General features: G+C 30.1%; 1 protein-coding gene across 6 annotated transcripts; it reads right to left on the bottom strand.

The window, feature by feature from the left end:
- Positions 1-8,305: 8,305 nt before the first annotated feature.
- LOC114304466 (putative protein phosphatase 2C 60) lies at positions 8,306-15,623 on the bottom strand. Of its 6 annotated transcripts, none has more exons than XM_082901360.1 (11): positions 15,454-15,623; positions 14,351-14,473; positions 13,487-13,550; positions 12,474-12,582; positions 12,212-12,365; positions 11,478-11,603; positions 11,051-11,174; positions 10,774-10,850; positions 10,056-10,108; positions 9,451-9,505; positions 8,306-8,846 (listed from the first exon to the last, which is right to left on the bottom strand). In XM_082901360.1, exons 2-11 carry the CDS (start codon positions 14,465-14,467, stop codon positions 8,583-8,585), a joined length of 1,143 nt encoding a protein of 380 aa, XP_082757486.1. In that variant the 5' UTR covers positions 14,468-14,473; positions 15,454-15,623; the 3' UTR covers positions 8,306-8,582. The 6 variants fall into 6 exon arrangements, with proteins under 6 accessions (XP_082757486.1, XP_082757485.1, XP_028105420.1 ...); XM_082901359.1 differs by having other exon boundaries at positions 15,384-15,551; XM_028249619.2 differs by having other exon boundaries at positions 15,260-15,533.
- Positions 15,624-19,841: the final 4,218 nt, after the last annotated feature.

The raw sequence follows: 19,841 nt of genomic DNA, 5'->3' as shown, positions 1-19,841 counted from the left end.
ATTAAAAATAAATAAATAAAAATATGTAACTTTTGGATATGTATTTATCAGTTTTGTTTTATGGACATAAACAATTGATGTTTCAATTTAAAAATTAAGCAGTAAAAAATAAAAATAGATTGGGTTTTTTAGAGATAAAAGAAGCCATCTAACTCTTCTATATACTATTTAAGATGGACTATTTAATTACATAAAAAAATAAAAATTATATTTAGAGATTATCCCTATATATTATGCTATTATATACGATTATTGGTATAAAAAATTAACTATAACTTTAAGAAAAGTTATATTAAGTTTTCATTTTCAATTAATTGAATTATAATGAACAAACTAACAAATAGTTGTAATTGTATAATGGGATTGAAAGAGAATAAAAATAAATCATATAATGATATTTAAAAGTTTTAAATTTACTTAATGTTATAGTAAAATCTTTATTTCTCATTAAATTTTCACATTTTCTATAAAATAAAAGGGCAAATTACCTATACCTCCCTCGAGATTTAGCTAAATTACAGATACCCCCATGAGGTTTCGGAAATTACAGATACCCCCTGAGGTTTATATTTTCATAACAAATTGCCCCTTAAGGTTTATATTTTTATAACAATTTGCCCCCTAATTTGTTATGCAAATAGTACCTTCAGGGGATATCTATAATTTCTCAAATCTCAGGGGGGTATTTGTAATATGTAATTTGCCCAAAATAAAATGACAATAAAAAATAAATTATGATACCCATTTTTTTTACTTCAATTTTATGGTCTTCATTGAAGAAAACAAAATCCGATCAAAATCCTTGGCACAGAACGAACATAGATACTTTGATTGTAACCATAACTACCAATAATTCTTCTTCACCATGCAAACCTATAAACAAACAAATAAACCTCACTAAAATAGAAATCAAATCAAAACCATAACCAAACCAACAGCAGAGAAAGAGAATCACACATGAAAAAAAATAAAATTAAAAAACAAATAAATTTATAGAATGAAAAAATGTTGCCTCCAGCAACTTAGATCTCACCTAACCCAATCCGTTAGCTCATCCGCCAGTGCCCGCGAAGTCTAAGAGTTGGGATGATTAATCAGATTATTCTTTAAATAAGACTTAAAAATTGATTAATTTGTCCCATTAAGTGATTTAAAATTTTGATAGATATATATAAGAAAAATAGATAATTATATTACTAAATCATAATTCAAATTTAGATATTGTCATATTTTTTTGAGATTCGTATCTAAATTCTTATCTTTTTTTTTTATTATTTTTGCGTGGCTTCTATTTGGTTTTTTTTTTCTTTTCCAATTCATTTAAGATGGAGTTGTGGGTTTCTATTTCCCCCCCCCCAATTTGATTTATCTATGGTTTCTATTTGTTTTTAATTATTATTATTTAGGTAAGTTATGATGTGAGTTAGATATATAATAGACATATGGGTTTTATTGATTTAAAGTATGATGGTGGGAGATATTTTCAAATTAGATCTGTTTAGATGAATTTTAAAGATTTTTAAAATTTAAAATTGGATATTGAGATACAAACGAAAGATTTAAACTGAATAAATAAAAATCAAATTTATTAGTTAATCTGTTTATATATCTGATTTTTAGTTTTTTTTTATGATATAATATAATAGATAAGATATGGATTGATATTCATAACTTTTATGAAAAATATTATCGGATTTTTTGGGAAAGAGAGAAGGCAGACAAGTTTTAATATTTTTTTTGGAAATCGGTATAAGAGATTAGGATGGGAAAATTATGAAATATTTTTGTTATCTTTCCATTTGAAATTCATAAATTAAAGGATAATTATTACTTCTAAAATAATTAAATAAACAAATCAGTCAATAGTCTTTTTTTGAAATCAATTTTATAAATCGAAAAATCAATAATTTTAGAAAATTGATTAATTTGTTCTATTAAGTGATTTAAAATTTTGATAGATATACATTAAAAAAAATAGATAATTATATTATTAAATCATAATTCAAATTTAGATATTGATATATCTTTTTGAGATCCATATCTAAATTCCTATCTTCTTTATTTTTGCGTGGTTTCTATTTTTTTTTTCATTTATTTTAGATGGAGTTGTGGGTTTTTTATTTTTTTAAAAATTTAATCTATCTGTATTTTTATTTTTTTTAATTATTATTATTTAGGTAAGTTATGATGCGAGTTAAATATGTGTTAGATATATGAGTTTTATTGATTTAAATTATGATAGTGAGAGATATTTTCAAATCAAATTTGTTTAGATAGACTTTATAGATTTTTAAATTTTAGAATTGGATATTGAGAGGCAAAAGAAATATTTTAATTGAATAAATAAAAATCTAATTTATTAGTTTTATCTTTTTGTATATCTGATTTTTATTTTTATGTTGTTGTGTTATAATATAATATATAAGATATAGATAGATATCCACAAATTTCATAAAAAATATTATCTAATTTTTTGGAAGAGAGAAAGGAATGCAAGTTTTAATATTTTATTTCTTTTGAAAATTAGTGAGAGAGATTATGATGGAGAGATTATGAAATATTTTTGTTATCTTCCCATTATTATTTCTAAAATAATTAAATAAATAAATCAGCCAATAGGTTTTTTTAATCTATTTTATAAATTGAAAAATTAATAATTTTAGAATGAGAGTTTGGAACTCTTAGGAGGCTTCTCATTAGAAACCCTCTTATAGCGATTCCGGTTTTTCCTTCCTTATTTATTGTATTCCGGACTTGGTTCCGTGGATGTATTGTTGTCTTATTCTTGTTCCCATACGTTACTCTTGTATTCAAGTTTTGGGTTGTGTTGGGCAGGTTTGAAACAAGTTGGTTGTGTTTAAAAACAAAGAGTTGATGCCCAGATTTTGGCAGTCACGCTCGAGCGGGACTTTTGCTTTTGCTCCTCCGCTCGAGCGGGCATTCCAACGCTCGAGCGGGATTTTTCAACCTTCAGTATTTTTCCCTGCAAGACGTCGAACGCTTGAGCGTCCATTTTCACGCTCGAGCGGGGGCCTTCGCCTGCAGAACTTCTGGAAGTATACATTCGACGCTCGAGCGGCGCTTTTCACGCTCGAGCGTGAGTCTATGTCTAACGCTCGAGCGGGGCGTTCCACGCTCGAGCGGACTGTGTATTATATCAGTCCGAATTTTAGCATTTTGAATCATTTTTTCGGGCCATTCTCTCTCTCTAGCTTTTCAAAACCCTAATTTGAGAGCTCCTTTCTCTAGAACTCTCTCTCTCTCTCTCTACATTTTGATCTTGGTATAGTGAGATCCAATCCTTGTGCCTTCATTAAAGTGGTAGAGCTTTGCAAGACCTCCATTTTGATCCGAAAATCTTGAGGTTTGGAGTACTTCCGAGTTTGTTCATCATCTCCTTTGGGTTCTGAAATTTGAGGTAGGGATAACTACTTATATTTATGATCTTTGACATAAACTTGTGGTCATTTTGATTTAATGTTGAAGTTGGGAAATTTTGGGTGTTAGGGTTTCAAAATGTATAAAGAGGGGTTTTGTTCTTTTGACAAATACATGTGTATTTTGGGTCTTAAAATAAGGTTATTAATGTTTATTGATGATATTTGGACCTTTGGGTCAATGTTGAGAAAAGGGAGAGAAAGCCCTAATTTATTGTGATGAATTAATTTGTATAATTAATTTGGGAAAGTTATGGAAATATGAAATTGAGTTAGAAATAATGAAATTGGGTAATTATGAGATTTAATGGTGGAGTTAGATTGGTTAATCACTCACCTTTGAAATTGTGGATAATTTATCTGTTTGATAATTTATTATCTGTTTAGAAATAATTGTTTTGGGCTATCGGTGGAGAATAGTCTTGGTTGTTGTAGACACTGCATGATGATTAGGTGAATTAAAACTAATCAACTGAATATGTCATAGAATATGACGGATGGAATAACACATTGAATATGTGCTTGGCTTGATCATTGTATATGATAAGTGTTTAAATCCATTGTATATGTATGTTGTTTGGGAAAAGATAGGAGATGTACTCTACGGTTTGAGAAGAGATAGGGGATGGACTCCTAAATCGGATTTGGGAGGAGATAGGGGATGGACTCCAGTGATAACTAAGTTGGCCGGAGTGTCCAAGGTGAAAGTCCCGAAATCCTAATTGCGTTTGCATAACGTAGATGAATTGAAGTATTGTTAATATGAGCTGTAGTCTCATTTGAAATTGAATCGTTGAAGTATTGTTTATATGAGTTGTAGGCTCATTATGAACTGTTTGACTGAACAGGGAACCATATCTATGAATTGGTTTGGATAATGAAATGGAAAAAGATGTTTGTTCGTTTATATGAGTTAAACATTTATCAAATGTCAATGTTTTAGTCATTGCTCATATTATGTTTAGCATATCTCTACTGGGCGTTGGCTCACCCAATATGGGACATCATTTTCAGGTTCAAGTGTTATGCTGCCACCAAGGCCTTAGCTTGGATGGTTTCGGGAGTTGAAGACTCTTTTGATTATTTTATTATTTTGGTGATACATGTAAATTAAAACCAAGAGTTTATTTGTGTAGAGAGTTAGAACTCTTCTTTTGTTGTAACCAAGTGTTGACTTGGAAAGTTGTAAGCCTACAGGGTATTTACTTTTGTTGTCAACATGTATTACTTTTGTAAGAATACTCCGATGAATGAAAATATGTTTTATTCTCTTGTCTATGAATATCATGAATGTTGGGTTTATATGTATTATTTTGAGGGCGTTACAGATATAGATATTTATATTTGTTTCAAATATTTTTTTAATAATTTTTAGATTTTTTATAAAAATAATTTAACAATGCCATCACTAATCATATTGTATGGGGAAAGTTGAAAAATGTATTGCAATAATTATGAGAGAAGTCAAAAAAGTTTGTGGGTTGGGAGAAGTCATTAATGCTAAGGTTATTTATTTTTTTAAATCAAAAAATTAGAAAATTAGGATTGAGATATTGGAGATCCTACAAAACTTGTGGGTTAGAAACATTTTTTTCCTTATATAATATATAGATAGATAGATATCACGTGTTCATATTCAGAAATTACTGGATAATTACCTTATATAATGGATTTGGATTTCAAATTTCTATGGAATACCACATATCCATATTTTAGAATTACTGAATAATTACCCTATCTAATAGGTTTGGGTTTCAATTTTTTATAGCTTTGGAAAGTTGATTGGTTGTTTTGAGGGTGATTTTGTGAATATTAAAAAGTTATTGGACTCGTTTGTAATTAAAGTAGAGACTGCCGTTACGGAAGGTTTTGAAATTCCGTTGGTACGGTTGGTGTTGGTTTTGGTTTGGTCCGTTTGTTGGGTTTGTAGTCAAAATTTTTTCCTCTAGAAGACGTGTTGTTCCTTGTTTGTTATAATTGTTTTTGAAAACTGTTGTAAGAAGTTATTTATTTTTTAAAAAATGTCCCATTTCAAGAAAAAGTTTGACCAATTTTCAGAGTTCTCAAAAAAGCTGATTTCATTGTATTCTAAAATTTTTATTAATCACAATGATAGGAAAATGATACTCAAAACCAAAAAAATTAAATAAAAAATAAAAACAATACCAAACAGACTTTTCTCTTTTTTTTTTTCGGTAGGTTTAAGAAAATAAATATAAATTTGTCAATTTTTTGTTAGTTTAGTTTCTTATAAAAAATAATAATAATATTTTTTTAAATAATATATATCAGTAATTTCATTTTTCTTTCCTTTTTCATCAATGAATTTTGGAGGATTTGGTAATAGACCCCTCAATATCTAACTTATCCTTAAAAATGACATAAATTATATAGATCCTTTCAAAATCTCTTAATATTTTAAAACTTATTTCTTTTATTATAATACCCTCATATATATATGCGTATATCAGACTGCAATCACTCTCTTTAATCTCAATCTCTCTTCTCTCTGTCTCGTTCTAATCACTGTTGCTTTTCATCGATGCCACCGCCGCTCTCCATTGGCGCCACTACCACTTACCATGAAACTCTTTTTTTACCATCTTCATCACCACTGTCGCTCATCGCATCCACAACCTTAGATCTGATATCATTTACAATCATTATTGCCGAAAAATGACGATCCGTGACAATTTGCAAAACCTCAGATTTGAGATCCTTTACTCTCTCTCTCTCTGTCTCTCTCGTTTTGATGGTTCGTGCTATCTCTATATGTTTGTATGTGTTACTCATCATTTATGCTCTCTCTCTCTCTCTCTCTCTATCTTCTTCTCATGATGTTCTTTTCTTCGAACAATAAAATTTTTACTTTGGTTCATGACACAGCACTCTCCTATAAAGCCATTATCGTAGCTTGTTTCAGAATAAAATTTTATTTTGAATCATAGTACACTTCACTTAGATTTAGAGTAAAATTTTACTTTGTAATAAATATAATTAAAAAAAAAGACTAAAATTTTAAAATAAAATTTTGCTATCATTAATCAAATCAGCATGTTGTTAACTAGAATAAAATTTTACTATTGCAAAAAATAAAATACGTACTAAATCAATGAATTAGAGTAAAATTTTACTTTTAGATCTATAAACAAACAAAAAACTATTGATTTTTCATTGCAATATCTCGATTTCTCTTTTTTTCTATCAAATCTAAGTTCTTTTTATTTTAGATCTGAAGTTATTTATCTCAACTATGAGTTCATAAATATCAAATATGAGATAATAGTGGTTTGACGGTAAAAACGGTGATTGTTGACCGACAGTGAAAATGAGCGACGCCGGTAGACGATAAAGATGGTAGAGGAGATGAACAACCATCAAGTTGGTGAAGATAGAGAAAATGCCATAAAAGAAATAGAGAATATAATGATTAGGGGTGAGCATGGTCCGGATTGGACCGGATTGAGGTAAAACCAGGACCAATCCGTTATCTACGGTCCTTAAAAAATTGGAACAAATCCAATCCGTTTCAATCATGGAACCAATCAATTTAAACATGGATTGGATCGGTTTAGGACCACGGATTCACATAATTAAATAACAAATATATATATATATATATAACACTTTAATTTCATAAAAATATAAATATAGCGCTATATTAGTTTCACAATAGCAACATGTTTTTCTATAATAGCGGCATACTGTTCTAAAATTTAAACAACCATAAGAAAACTAGTTTCACTATAAGTATTTAGACCATTACAAATTAAAACTAAAAACTAACAAATAAAAGAAGATATTATACGGGTTTAGGTTTTATATAGAATAAGAAAAGATATTATGGGGGATGATGTATAATAAAAATATAGATTATTTGTATACGGTCCGGATCGGTTCCAATCCGGAGCCGTGGAGTTCAATCCGGAACCAATCTGTGAACTACAGATTTTTAATTCTTCAATCCGGGACCGAACCACGAATTCAAAAAATAATCCAAACCTATCGGATTTGACTGGACTGGATCGGATTACGGATTTCACGGATTCCTTGCTCAGCCCTAATAATGATTAAATAATAAATTTTGTCTTTTATACAAGACTTTATAATGATAAAAAAGTTTTAAAAGTACTATTAATTTATTTATTTATTTGTCCTTTTAACAAGAAAATGAAGCTAAGAGGGATTTAGGGTCAAATTTATCAATTTTGAATGGAAGATTTGGTAAAAACTCCATATAAAACTTAAATGCATTAAGGATAAACACAAAAAAATTTTCTTAAAAAGTCCAATACATACCACTATTACCAAAATATTAAACTTTAACATAATATAAATTTTATCTAGATGTCAATTTTTAAAATTAATATGTTTAGAATCATCTAATCAAGATTTATCAAATAAAATCCATATTGATTATGAAATTCTTTAAAAAATAATTCTTATCATTGAAGTTAATGTAAACAATAATATGTTACTCCGGCAATATTGTTTAACAAGAAAATTGAATATTTTTATTCTTGCTCAATTTTGCGCACTTCCTCCTTAGGAAATTTACGAAGCAAAATAAATTAAATTATCTTTTTCCCCAGACAAATGTTAAATGGAGAAATTTTGACTAAATTTCCGATTTTGAATCCAAACACAACATTATAATTTCTAGTTAATTTTCTTTACATGTCTTTTTTCTTTCCTTTTAATTTTCCTTCACAAATCCAAATTCAAATACAACTTGTTTACCATTTTCATTTTCTGTCACTTGCAATTTTTCATGAGTTTGGAAACATAAACAAAGAAAATTTAAAAAACATCCACATCTTCAGCAGAAAAGAACCAATTATGATTTTGAAGAAAAAACAAGCAGGGTATATCAAAACCATTATCAAGCTAATATAGACTGCTAAACTAGATGACGGTTCAACAACTTTGATCCAGATCTATTCTGTACAAGCTACTTGCAATTATAATATCGTATAGAAAAAGGAAAAAAAAACACGACACATGGCGAATCTCATTCGTAAATTTGTAACCGGCCCATCTTTACCGGCCAAACTATCTTCAGTTACAGAGACAACCAAGGATTCTTGAATATCCTTGGAACTACAGCTCACACCAACGCAATCTGACGACACATTGATAAACTTGTCACGGGCTTGACTCAGTTTCTGCTGGTTTCAATTCAGTATCGGCTTGGTTAGAAGTTGAGGATTTCTCGTCTGCAGTAGCAGACTGATTTCCATGATCAGAAGTCGAGGATTTCTCATCTGCATCAGCAGCAGCAGCAGACTCGTGGGGTTTCTTGAACTGCACCAAGATCATGGTCATGTTGTCACATCCCTCACCGCCAGCAGTAGATGGTGCCAAACACCTATCAAGTACTCTTTCACATACCACAGAAAGTTTGCTTTCCTGCATAATTAGGAATAAAAAAACAAACAAATTTCTATATTTGATTGAGGTACCCAAAAATTTGTATTGCCAAATTCTACTTCTGCAAGAATTCTAAGATTGTCAAAAGCTCAAAAAACTGGTCACCAAGGTCAGCAACTCTTTCAACAACAGGTGGGTAATGTATTATAACAAACAATTTATGATGTCGACAGTGAAAACTCAAATATCAGGATTGAAAAAATGAAAACCATGCATATGGTAAATGTACCACCATTGCTACACATGGCCAGTGGGGGTTGCCAAAGCTTTGCCCAAGAGTTGATGTGTGGTGAGAAATTTATGTATTACCAACAATACTTGTGTACCCAGAGAGACAACCACAATCCCAATCAATATAACACATGCTTTCTCTATCTTTTCTTGCAAGGAAAATCTTATTCCAATTTCAGTATCAATCACTAAGCATGCATTTTTGCTTTTGGTCCGTGCCAAAAAAAATGCATGTACTTGCTTAAGTAGCCTCTTCAAAGTATACTATTGATAAGAATTACCACACTTTATTATATACACCTTATTCCACCAATACAAATGCACATAACAAAGAGAGATCTCACACACTTACTGTGTTCAACTGCTCCCGTAGAAAATCTACTAGCTGCTGGCTTGACATGCAATCCCTGAAAAGAATTCAAAATCCAAGTGATTATTAGATATTTGAAATATGATCGACAATTCTACTGGCAAAAACACTAATTCTATTGGTTTATAGGAAGAATTTAAGCCAGCTTGAGAGCTTTACAACAAACTACTTATACATAAACAAAGTCGAGCAGCATATAAACCCCAAAAATCCTCCCAATGTATCATTATAACATATACAGTTTTTAATTTTTTAGTGTTGGGCAGGGGCGGGGGCAAGAAGCTTTGTTGCCAATCTTTAAATGCATCAAAATGAATAATTTTTTTCATTATTAAGTGAAAAATAATATATATCACACAGTTCAGGTTTCTCAGAGTGTAATTCTTAACCGCTGGATTTGCTCAAAACTATTTTTTCTCCAAATAATTAGGATGCAATTATAATCCAAATAGAGCACAAGTAAAAACCTGCAATTCTAGCTATTGTAGGATACAGATCTAATGTAGGACTATTCTTGTATTACAACAATCTGAAGAGAAAAAGAAAAAATAAAAAAATTAGAATGGAGAGGATAAGATGCTGCTTACCAGATACCATCGCAAGCCAGCACGATAAATTCGTCATCATCACAAAGCTCAACCTGTTTGGAAAAATAAACCATATCAAAACTAGGTGAACAATATTTTCTGTTCAATCTTCAAGGTTTCTTACTAAACATCACAGGTAACTTTATTTATCTATTTACTTTCTTTTGTGAGTGGGAATGGGGGCGGGGGAGAAGAAGAAACAAGAAAAACACACGAGTAACTTGAGATAATATCAATAAGTACCAAAACAAACAATCTGTACATGGATACATGCTCCGAAAATAAGAGTTAATGGTAACTGAAACATCCAACATAAATGAATCATCAGTGGGACCAAAATGATAATGAAATCAGTTGAGTAATATATACTTAGCAGCAAACAATTCACCAAAGGAATTCATTTTGGTCCCACTGATGATTCATTTATATTGAGTAATACATACTTAGCAGCAAACAATTCACCAAAAATTACATATTGTTTTGTGCCCCTGAATAGAGTAGAATGGAAAAACAAGTTTCATGCAGGTGAGGACAAGCAAAATAGTTAAGTTATTTACACACAAAAAAAAAAAGGGTTCATGGAGTTCTGTTATATGTTACTGCTTTTTTTTTTTTCTTTTTTCTTTTTTCTTGTTTGGATCCTCAGAGATAATGAACATCCATTGATTTTAGAAAAACAACACGACAAATAATTATTGAAAAGGAATAAGACACATACAGTATTTATGTCTGGGTTGGCAGTCACAATTTGCTTTTCAGCAGGCAAAAACTTGTTCTGCTTGAACTCCATGTCACCTACAATAAAGAGGAAAACCAGATTAACAACTCACTACTCAGACCATCACGTGTGTGTGTGTGTGTGCGTGTGTGCACGTTCACACGTGCATACCTTACTAGATGAAGCGAGAGTAATCCTATAGGCTAAGTTTCAGATTAGACTGCTGATTGAAAAAATGGAAACCAAATAAAAGTTCACAATTAGTGTAGTGTATTACCTATGGCTCTTGCAAGATTTAAACTGCCATTGACACGTCCTGCATGGATAAAACCACCAGCTTTCAAGATCCTCTCTCTTTCAGCCTCAAGATCGGGTTTGTGATCTCTGGAAAGATTGTATGCCTGCATAAGTGGAGCCACATTGACAAAGATAAACATCCATATATTTCATCATGAATCTAAAGTATATATGACATTATCCATAACAAACATGCATGTCCTATATGAAGAAGTTTTTTAATACAATGAGCTGTCTATCCAACTATTAGTCAAAATGAGGTAACATCTTGCACTGCCCATGATGTTCAAGTCAAAAGTGCAGCTATGGCCAACATCTGTTTAAGAGCATACAACATTTCCTTTGAACCATGCAAAAAACCAACAAAAATTTTTTTTTGACAAAAATCCTCTTTGATTGCTCATTACCTGGCCCTTCCTAGATATTACACAACGAGAATCACCAGCATTAGCAACGACAAGTTGGCTGTTTTTAATAACTGCAACACAGGCTGTGCACCCCGATGTTGGTCCAGAGAAGTCAGAGTGAGGCCCCTGATACCAAAGAGTGGAGTAAATCAATCACAAGTACAAGTGCATGAAGAAAAAGAGGGTAAAAGAAAGGAAAACTCATCAAGCACATGTTCACAAAACATATCCAACTTCACAAGGACAAAGTTTGAAACATCTAAAAGCAAATATAATATAGCATTTCCTAGCAAGAAACTCTATTTGTTAACATAACTGTACTGCACTATTAACAGACATTATGGTTGCCAATTGGAGCTATCTAGATAAAGGTTTTTTGAGTCTAATTCAAAATATTAAAAAAAAAAACATCCAGTTAGTCATCATAAGGGAAATATGTACATTACAAAAAAAAAAAATTCCATAATTTTACATGAACTGATTCTGTTTCCAGGTTCACCAAACATGACTAGGAATTGATGTATAACACCACAATACTATGGTTAGTGAGTTGCTCTGAACTTTTCATACACCAGACATGAGTTATGTCCAACTTAAGTTCCTATGTATTAATTTTAATAAACAGGATACTCATACCAAACATACAAAAAGTAAACGTTGTATTTGCACAAATCAGCATGGATCCTGTATAAGAATGATAACTTCTAGTGTCGACATTTGGTGTAAACAAGTACCTCCTCAAAAGCCCAATCATCCACCTGGTCATGCCCCTCACCACTTCTTGGAGACCATATCAAACCCTCAATCATACCAGTAAACTTGTTTATTTTATCTCCCAGAACAGCTAACTCCCTCCACCCTCTTTGTCCACGCATCATTTCATCCATTCTGCATCACCAAATTACAACTTTACTTCTTACAGAAACACAGAAATGCCAGTGAGAAACAACATCAATGTAAGTGCCACGGCAAAGAACTCAAATTTCAACAAATAACCTGAAGAAAGCTTTATGAACTGAAGTTCCTATATCTCCAGCAGAATATGCTTCATGCTTAAGCACTTGCTGATGAAGATACTTGGCACAAAACTTAGCAACAACCTTACCTGCAATTTAAACGGTTTAGGAGAGTATCAATAATTAAATGTGCCAAATTATTATCACCATATTTGTATGTACATGCAGGGTTGAATAAGCAAAAATAGTTCATTCATGGAAGAATTTTTCAAAGTTCACAAAGCAACTTATAAATCTGCAGGATAGAAAAATGTGGAGATAAAGGAACAACCTAAATATATAATAGAAGATTAAGACTGTAACAGAAGTTCGGTCACACAACTGAATAACATATTATGGGTTGTTCAAACAATAAATTTCCTTATACTTGACGGCTTGAACTACCATTGCTCCCTGGTGTATGAGGAATATTTTTCAACTAGAAACTCATCAACTACAAACCCTGAGATGCGGATCATCAAAGGCACATTCTGTTCAAAATGGGAAAGGAGAGGGGAGAAAAGAATATTCTAAAATATACAATTCATCAATTTAAATTACCAAGCCTCCCATTTCAAATCACACTGAACTTCCCATTAGAGAACTTGAATCTATTTGAAGAAATATTGCAGAACCAAAAATTGCATTTCCTCCAATAAGGTTCTCAATCAGAGAAAGCATCATCAATTAAAATTTTAAATAATTTCTAAATTAAGCTTTGTGAAATGGTAATAGTGCCATCCATAAGGAACCAATCTACATACCTACCAAAAACATAAATAAATAAAGAACAAGCATGAAATGCAGCAAAGGACTACCTAAATCACCTACTGCCTAATCAGTTACTTAAATATTGAACTACCAGAACATATGAGTGATAAAGCATAACAAATCCAAATTGCAAGCAAAACCTATTCATAAAATATGAAATCAAATAAGATCACCTTTCTCTGTGTTAATAAATAATGATCCCCATAATAACAACAATTGTAGAATTGAACATTAGATTCTTACCTCCATGACCATCGTAAACACCAAAGAACGATGTGGAAGCATCTAGATCAGGATATGCAGCATGCTAAAAAAATGGAGGGGCAAAAAAAAAAAAAAACAGTAAGAAACCAATTATGAAAATAAATAAAATACAAATTTGTAGTATTAAACCCAAATGATGGAGATAGTATCACACAACTTCCACAAGTAGGAATTTACCAATAATGACCACAAAAACATTAATTTGCAATAACATGGCAACTAGAATGAAGCCTCTACAACTATCATGACACTTCAAGGAAAGACCAAGACAAAATTATTGATTAGTTTAAGATACCCATCTTTTCATTATATCAACAAGACTTGAGCCCTTCTTCCAAAAAATCAATGCATCAAAATTTTAACAAAATATAGCCTATAGCGACTTATAATTTTGTACTAAAACTAGTTTTCAAACCCAATGGGTTTTTTCCCTAAGTTTCATAAATTTAACTTCTCTGACATTTCTAGATTGTTCTGTTGTTGCCTATTATAGATGTCAACTCCTAACACATTTAAGTGATTACTTCTCTTGATATTTTGCACAATGATTTGCGACTAACAATCACAAGATTAAGACATTCAACATCATGCACTACAAAATAATGATGCTCATCCAACAGAAAATACAATCTAACTATTTTCAGAACCCTCTCACTTTCTCCTGAAAATCAACTTCGTCCAGTTTCAAAACAAAAAAATAAAAATAAAAAAAAGAAATGAAATTCAACTTGGTCCATTACATATTTTAGATAAACAAGTAGACAGATAATTAAATCTGCTGCTTTCACACAACAAAGTGAACATAGTTGATTAATAGAGATTGAGATTTCATTTAGAACTCACAGCATCTTCCATGGTCGCACGCCAACCTTGCATGGAGGATAAACCATATCTGATCCTACCATTCTCACCATCTTCAGAGAACTTTTCAGTTTTAGGAGTACTGAGGTATATACCCATCTTTAGCTGGAGCCAAAAACACTCTCAATCAGAAACCAATTATACTAAAGAAACTCTTGGTTCTTGATCACAAGAACAGCATTTTCTTGCAGCAAAACTTCATGAATTTTATCACTGCATCAGTGTAAACTATAGTGCTCTGCAGAAAAAAGTAGAGTAATCCAACTCTTATGTCAAATATTTGCTAATGTCTATGTACCCATGAAAAATTAAAAAAACCCAAATTCCTAACGTCAAGAAGAATTGATGCCCACAAGAGAAATCAAAACAAACATGATGAAATGCGCAAACCTTAATCCCCATTTAATTAATGAGAAAATGTAGGAAAACGAAAGATAATAGGAAAACAAAGGATAATCAATAATAATAGGAAAATCTACTAAGCCAAATCAGATCAAAATCAGAATTTTAGTTTTCATCTGTAATTTCAAATCAAGTTAAAATCAACAAAACCCTAGATTTGACATTAAATTGACAACAAAAAGCCTCAATCAACACCGATCTATAAAACCAAACTTTCATAAATATATCAAACAAGAAATAAATCAACTAACATTCAATGTTCCAAGTACCAAGATAAAAAAATTCAATAAAGCAAAAAACTTAACAAAGACCCAGATGATCGATTGACCGGTAATGATCAAGAAAGATAATACTTGATGAAAATAAAACTGAAAGTGAAAATGGTATGTTACTTACATGCCCAATTGGGCGTACTAGCACTCAATGTTCTAATTAGGAACCAAGTAAAAAGAAACAAAAAGAAGCACGTAGAGGATCTCAAATCTTTACCAGAATTAACAAAAACAAAAATCACTTTTTGTTCAGATAAAGAACAAGAAAGCAACACGTAAATGGATGAGAGAGAGAAACAAGTGTAAAAAAGAATTGCAGATATAGAGAGAGAAAGACGAACAGAAAGTGAGGAGTAGTAAGCGACAAAAGGAGAGAGAGAGAGAGAGAGAGAGAGAGAGAGATTATGCTACTATGTATAATGTATGTATGTATATCTATCATTCATTCATTCATTCATTCTGTTATGATCTTTTCTTGACTCCGTGAAAAGATTATTGATGACGGGTTCGATTCGATAATAAACCAACTTTCTCTTTTATTTTGTATTTCGTATTAAAGTTGTGGGATTTAATGATAAATAATTTGATTTTATTAGGTTTTTTTTTGTAAAAATTGCCCATTGAAATATGAAGAATGAAAAATAAAATCTCACTCATATTCAGGAATGGCAATGAGAGGAGTTTGTAATTTCCGTCCCTGCCTCCTATATATCAGGACAGAACAAATCAGGTTAGTGTCAAAAATGATTAATTTATGAATAATGATTTATAATTAATAAAGATTAAAAAATATAAAATGAGAAATAAATAAATAAAAATTAATGTTAATTGTTACACTTCAGTATATTAATCTTATTGGCCCCTTTTAGAAAGTGGGTTATAATCCACTTCCTAGATTATAACTCAATTCCTCTCCCACAAAAAAACTGTTTATAAACAGTTTATAAGCAGCTTTTAATCAAAAAGTTTAATATAACCATCTTTCCAAAATAGCTCATTATATAGAAAAAAAATAAAAGATATATAAATATATATATATATATATATATATATTATAAAAGTAGGGATATTTACATACAAGTACTAATTTATGAATTTATATTCTATTAAGTCCTAATTAAGATTTTTTAGACAAGTCTTATTAAATTTTTAATAATCGCAATTGCTCTTCAAATAATAATTGCTCATCATTTATGATTATTTATAAAGTAACATGATGATTTGACATTTATTTTTATTTTCAAAACTTTAAAACATCAATTTTCAAATTGAAAAAATTAAAAAAAATAATGTTTTTTTTTTAAAAAAAATTGAATTATTTTTTGTGAAAATTTAAAATTTTATGTCTACAAAAGAGCATGATGATGGAACATTGATATGTAAAATTGAAAAAAAATAAAAAATAAAAAAAATGATAATGTTTTAAGTTTTATTGGATAGTTAAATCAAACCAATAAGTAGAATGACAAAAACGTTTAATCTCATGTTCTATTTTTTTTTATCAGTTAGTGAAACAATTATATGAAACATTACCATTTAAAAATGATAATGTTCTTAGTTTTTAAAATTGAAAAAAACTGATAATATTCTCAGTTTTACTCAATATGACTTATTGATTCAAAAAATCTTAGATAAGACCTAAACTACTATAACATTTGTAAATAAGACTTTTAGATAATTAACTCATAAAAATATATTTAATAAATATAATTAAGCAAGAATGGGTTAAAATTATTTTTTAAAAAGATGATGTGATGTATGCAGTGTAAGAAAATAATCCCAATTTTATTGCTTTAAAAATATAAATTATATATATATACATGTGATATTAAATAGTAAAGTGAACAATCACTTTGATAATTGAGATAATCATTAGATTAGAAAAAAAAATAATAACTTAAATTAAATAATTTTTATTTATTTTGCACTTAAATGTATTTAGAAAGTGAAATTATAAATTAAAAAACAGGTAATGGTTTGTTTTATTCTAAATATGAAATTGAATGTGACCCATATTTCAGATTTATAATTTTATAGAATTAAATGAGTTTGTTGGACATTCAATGTGTTTTGCCCCCCACTCTAATCATGCGATTAGTAGGTCTATCATTGTCTTCATTCTAATTATTATACTCACTTTATTCCAAAATAGTCTTATATTTTATTTTTTATTATTCTAAAATATTAGTCTATTTTCAAAAATTAAGGACTAAAATAATACGAATTTTTTATTTTGCCTTTCTTTTAAATTCACTAACCTTACAAAAAATATAATTTTGACAATTGATATTTCTCAAAGAATGTACTATTAAAAGGATAATTTTGAAAAATCAATTTTTTTTAAAGTGCAATAATTGTACTACCAAAAGAGTTAATTAGTTTTTTGAAAATTAAGGCCTGGTTTGGGGTGTATCAAAAAAGTCAAAAAAGTTACAAAAAAAAAGTAAAAAAGTTATCACTATTCACAAATTAAAAATATTAAAAAATTAATATACATAATATTTTTATCAAACAAAATTTACACAATTTTCGGGGCTGAATTGACCCCGTGTAGTGAGGGAAAAAAAAAAAGAATTACATATATAAAATCACTAAGTTTGATGGAAATATTGGGCCCGTGGGGGCCCACCACGGGCCCCGTTTTGATAATCCGAACCACTAATATGTACAACTCGTCCAGAACTATATGTCATTAAAAATCACGTTGATCGAAAATCGGTAACTACATGATCAAATCAGTTTTGTATAAAAAATGGATGGTGTTATAGTTAACAATTGACAAAAAAAACTCACACGATCAGATAGTTATTGATATCCAATCAACGTAATTTTTTACAAATATATAGTACTCAACGAGTTCTACACATTGAACGGTTCCAATTAGTAAAACGGGACCCGTGGTGGGCCCCCATGGGCCAAACAGCACCGTCTAATTTATGCCCGAAAAGGAGAGAATCAATCTCCTACACTATATCCTCTGCCGCGCTGCCCATGCGTGTACTACTGTACGGGCTATTCCATCTATAACTTTCCTTATACACTTATTTATACAATTTTTTAATACATATTTTTTCATAAAAAATCAAAATGTTAACCCAAACATCCATATTTTTTCCCTCAACTTTTTAGTCTAAAAAGACAAAAAGTGCACTTATTTAGGACACCCCAAACAACCCCAGTTTTTTGTTTTTCCTATTTTTTTTTGTTTTAAGTGAATATTTTTAAAATTTTAAGTAATTTTTTTTACTTTTTTAAATGCATCTTATTTAGATGTATCTAAATAGTAAAATATTGAAATTTTTTTTTTAAAGGTTTTTGGTATTAAGAGTTTATAGCATAAACGATATCTAATATTTTCATAATGTCTAAGATCCCTTAGCATCAATCTAAAGAAAATTCGATTCAGAAAATTTCTGAAAATTTCTTTGGACTTCCCACTCTCCAAAGAAATTCACTCTCCAGATAAATTCTAAACTTTTCAGAGAAATTTCTAACTTAAGCCTTCATCATCTTCTTTGTCCAGAGAAATTCTGGACTTCTTGAAGAAATTTCTAAAGTCTTCATCATCTTCTTTGTCTAGAGAAATTCTTAGAAGCCTAGAGAAATTTCTTTCCAGAGAAATTCCTAAAGTCTTTATTTTTATCTTCTTCCTCCAGAGAAATTCTAGGAATCCAGAGAAATTCTAAAATAAAATCACATCCCAAAAAATGCCTTGGAATGAACAATTCCCAAATGAGTAAAGAAGAACAATTTGACAAGAAAACAAACTTAGCAAAAGTTTAGACATAAACAAACATAATTCAGATTCAATATGACCAAATCTGAGAGGAAAATTTCACATAAACAAAACAGAACAAGAACCAATCCCCATTCAATCGCATAAATTATAGTGAATATGAGCTAAACATAGGTTGTAGAAAAACATACAATTCACAGACGAAAAAATTGAAAACCAAGTTAAATTAGAGAGACACCCCTGCACTTGGCTCAACCTGTATCTTTGTTTCTTCCTTCCCACTATCAACCTTTGGTGAAGCTGTAATAGCTCTTGAACTCTGATTCTTCCTTGTTTTCTCGTTAACCTTTGCACTATCAACACCTACAGCATTAGCTCCACCAAACCATATCTTTTTTGACAATTCATACCCTTTTTGCTGATGAGCCTTCGGAAAAGTCCGATCCTCGCCCATTTTACTTTTGCTAGCATTGTTCTCATACCTCTTCTTTAACCTCCCCACTTTTCTAGATAATTGGGTCTTGCTAACATCAATGTGCAACTATTTCTTGATGAAATCATAAAAAGCATTCATATTAGTGAGTGGATCAGACCCTTTTTTCGAAGTACATTAAATCATACCTTTCAAAATCACAATCTCAACGAGTGGTCGACCGTTGTTTGCCATTTTTGTAGAGAGAGAAGAAGAAGATCGATGAGAGCTAGGGTTTAAACAGTATCATAGTAGAGAGAGAGATAAATGAAGTTTGATTTGAGATAATCAAATTTCTCTGTGATATATAGGTGTGGGGTTGATGGACTTTAGACATCATAAAATAATATTATGAATGTCTTTCATTACTAAAAATTGGAAATGAACCTTAGACTAATTTTCACTAAAATATTTGTGAAAAAATTAATAAATACATAAAAATACAAAAAAATGTATTGAATTTTCATTTTTTTTTTTGTATTTTATGGTATTTAGTGTGTTTTTTTAAATTTTTTTTTACAAATATTATACTTTTTAAGTATATTTATGTTAGGTGTGTCTAAAAATTAAAAAAATATTGCTTAAAATATT

The sequence above is a fragment of the Camellia sinensis genome, chromosome 13 (assembly GCF_055761805.1).
Source record: "Camellia sinensis isolate YWXY chromosome 13, ASM5576180v1, whole genome shotgun sequence".
NCBI classification, from domain to species: domain Eukaryota; kingdom Viridiplantae; phylum Streptophyta; class Magnoliopsida; order Ericales; family Theaceae; genus Camellia; species Camellia sinensis.
Note: the sequence above shows the minus strand (reverse complement) of the source record. Positions and strands in the feature narration are given on the sequence as shown.

Bases quoted from the DNA above. Each gene is read 5' to 3' on its own strand.
- LOC114304466 (XM_082901360.1), bottom strand. From the start codon at position 14,467: ATGGGTATATACCTCAGTACTCCTAAAACTGAAAAGTTCTCTGAAGAT. The intron at 12,366-12,473 runs GTTATTTGTTGA...TTGGTGATGCAG, and splicing joins GTTCATAAAGCTTTCTTCAG to AATGGATGAAATGATGCGTG. The intron at 11,175-11,477 runs GTAATGAGCAAT...CCACTTATGCAG, and splicing joins TAATATCTAGGAAGGGCCAG to GCATACAATCTTTCCAGAGA.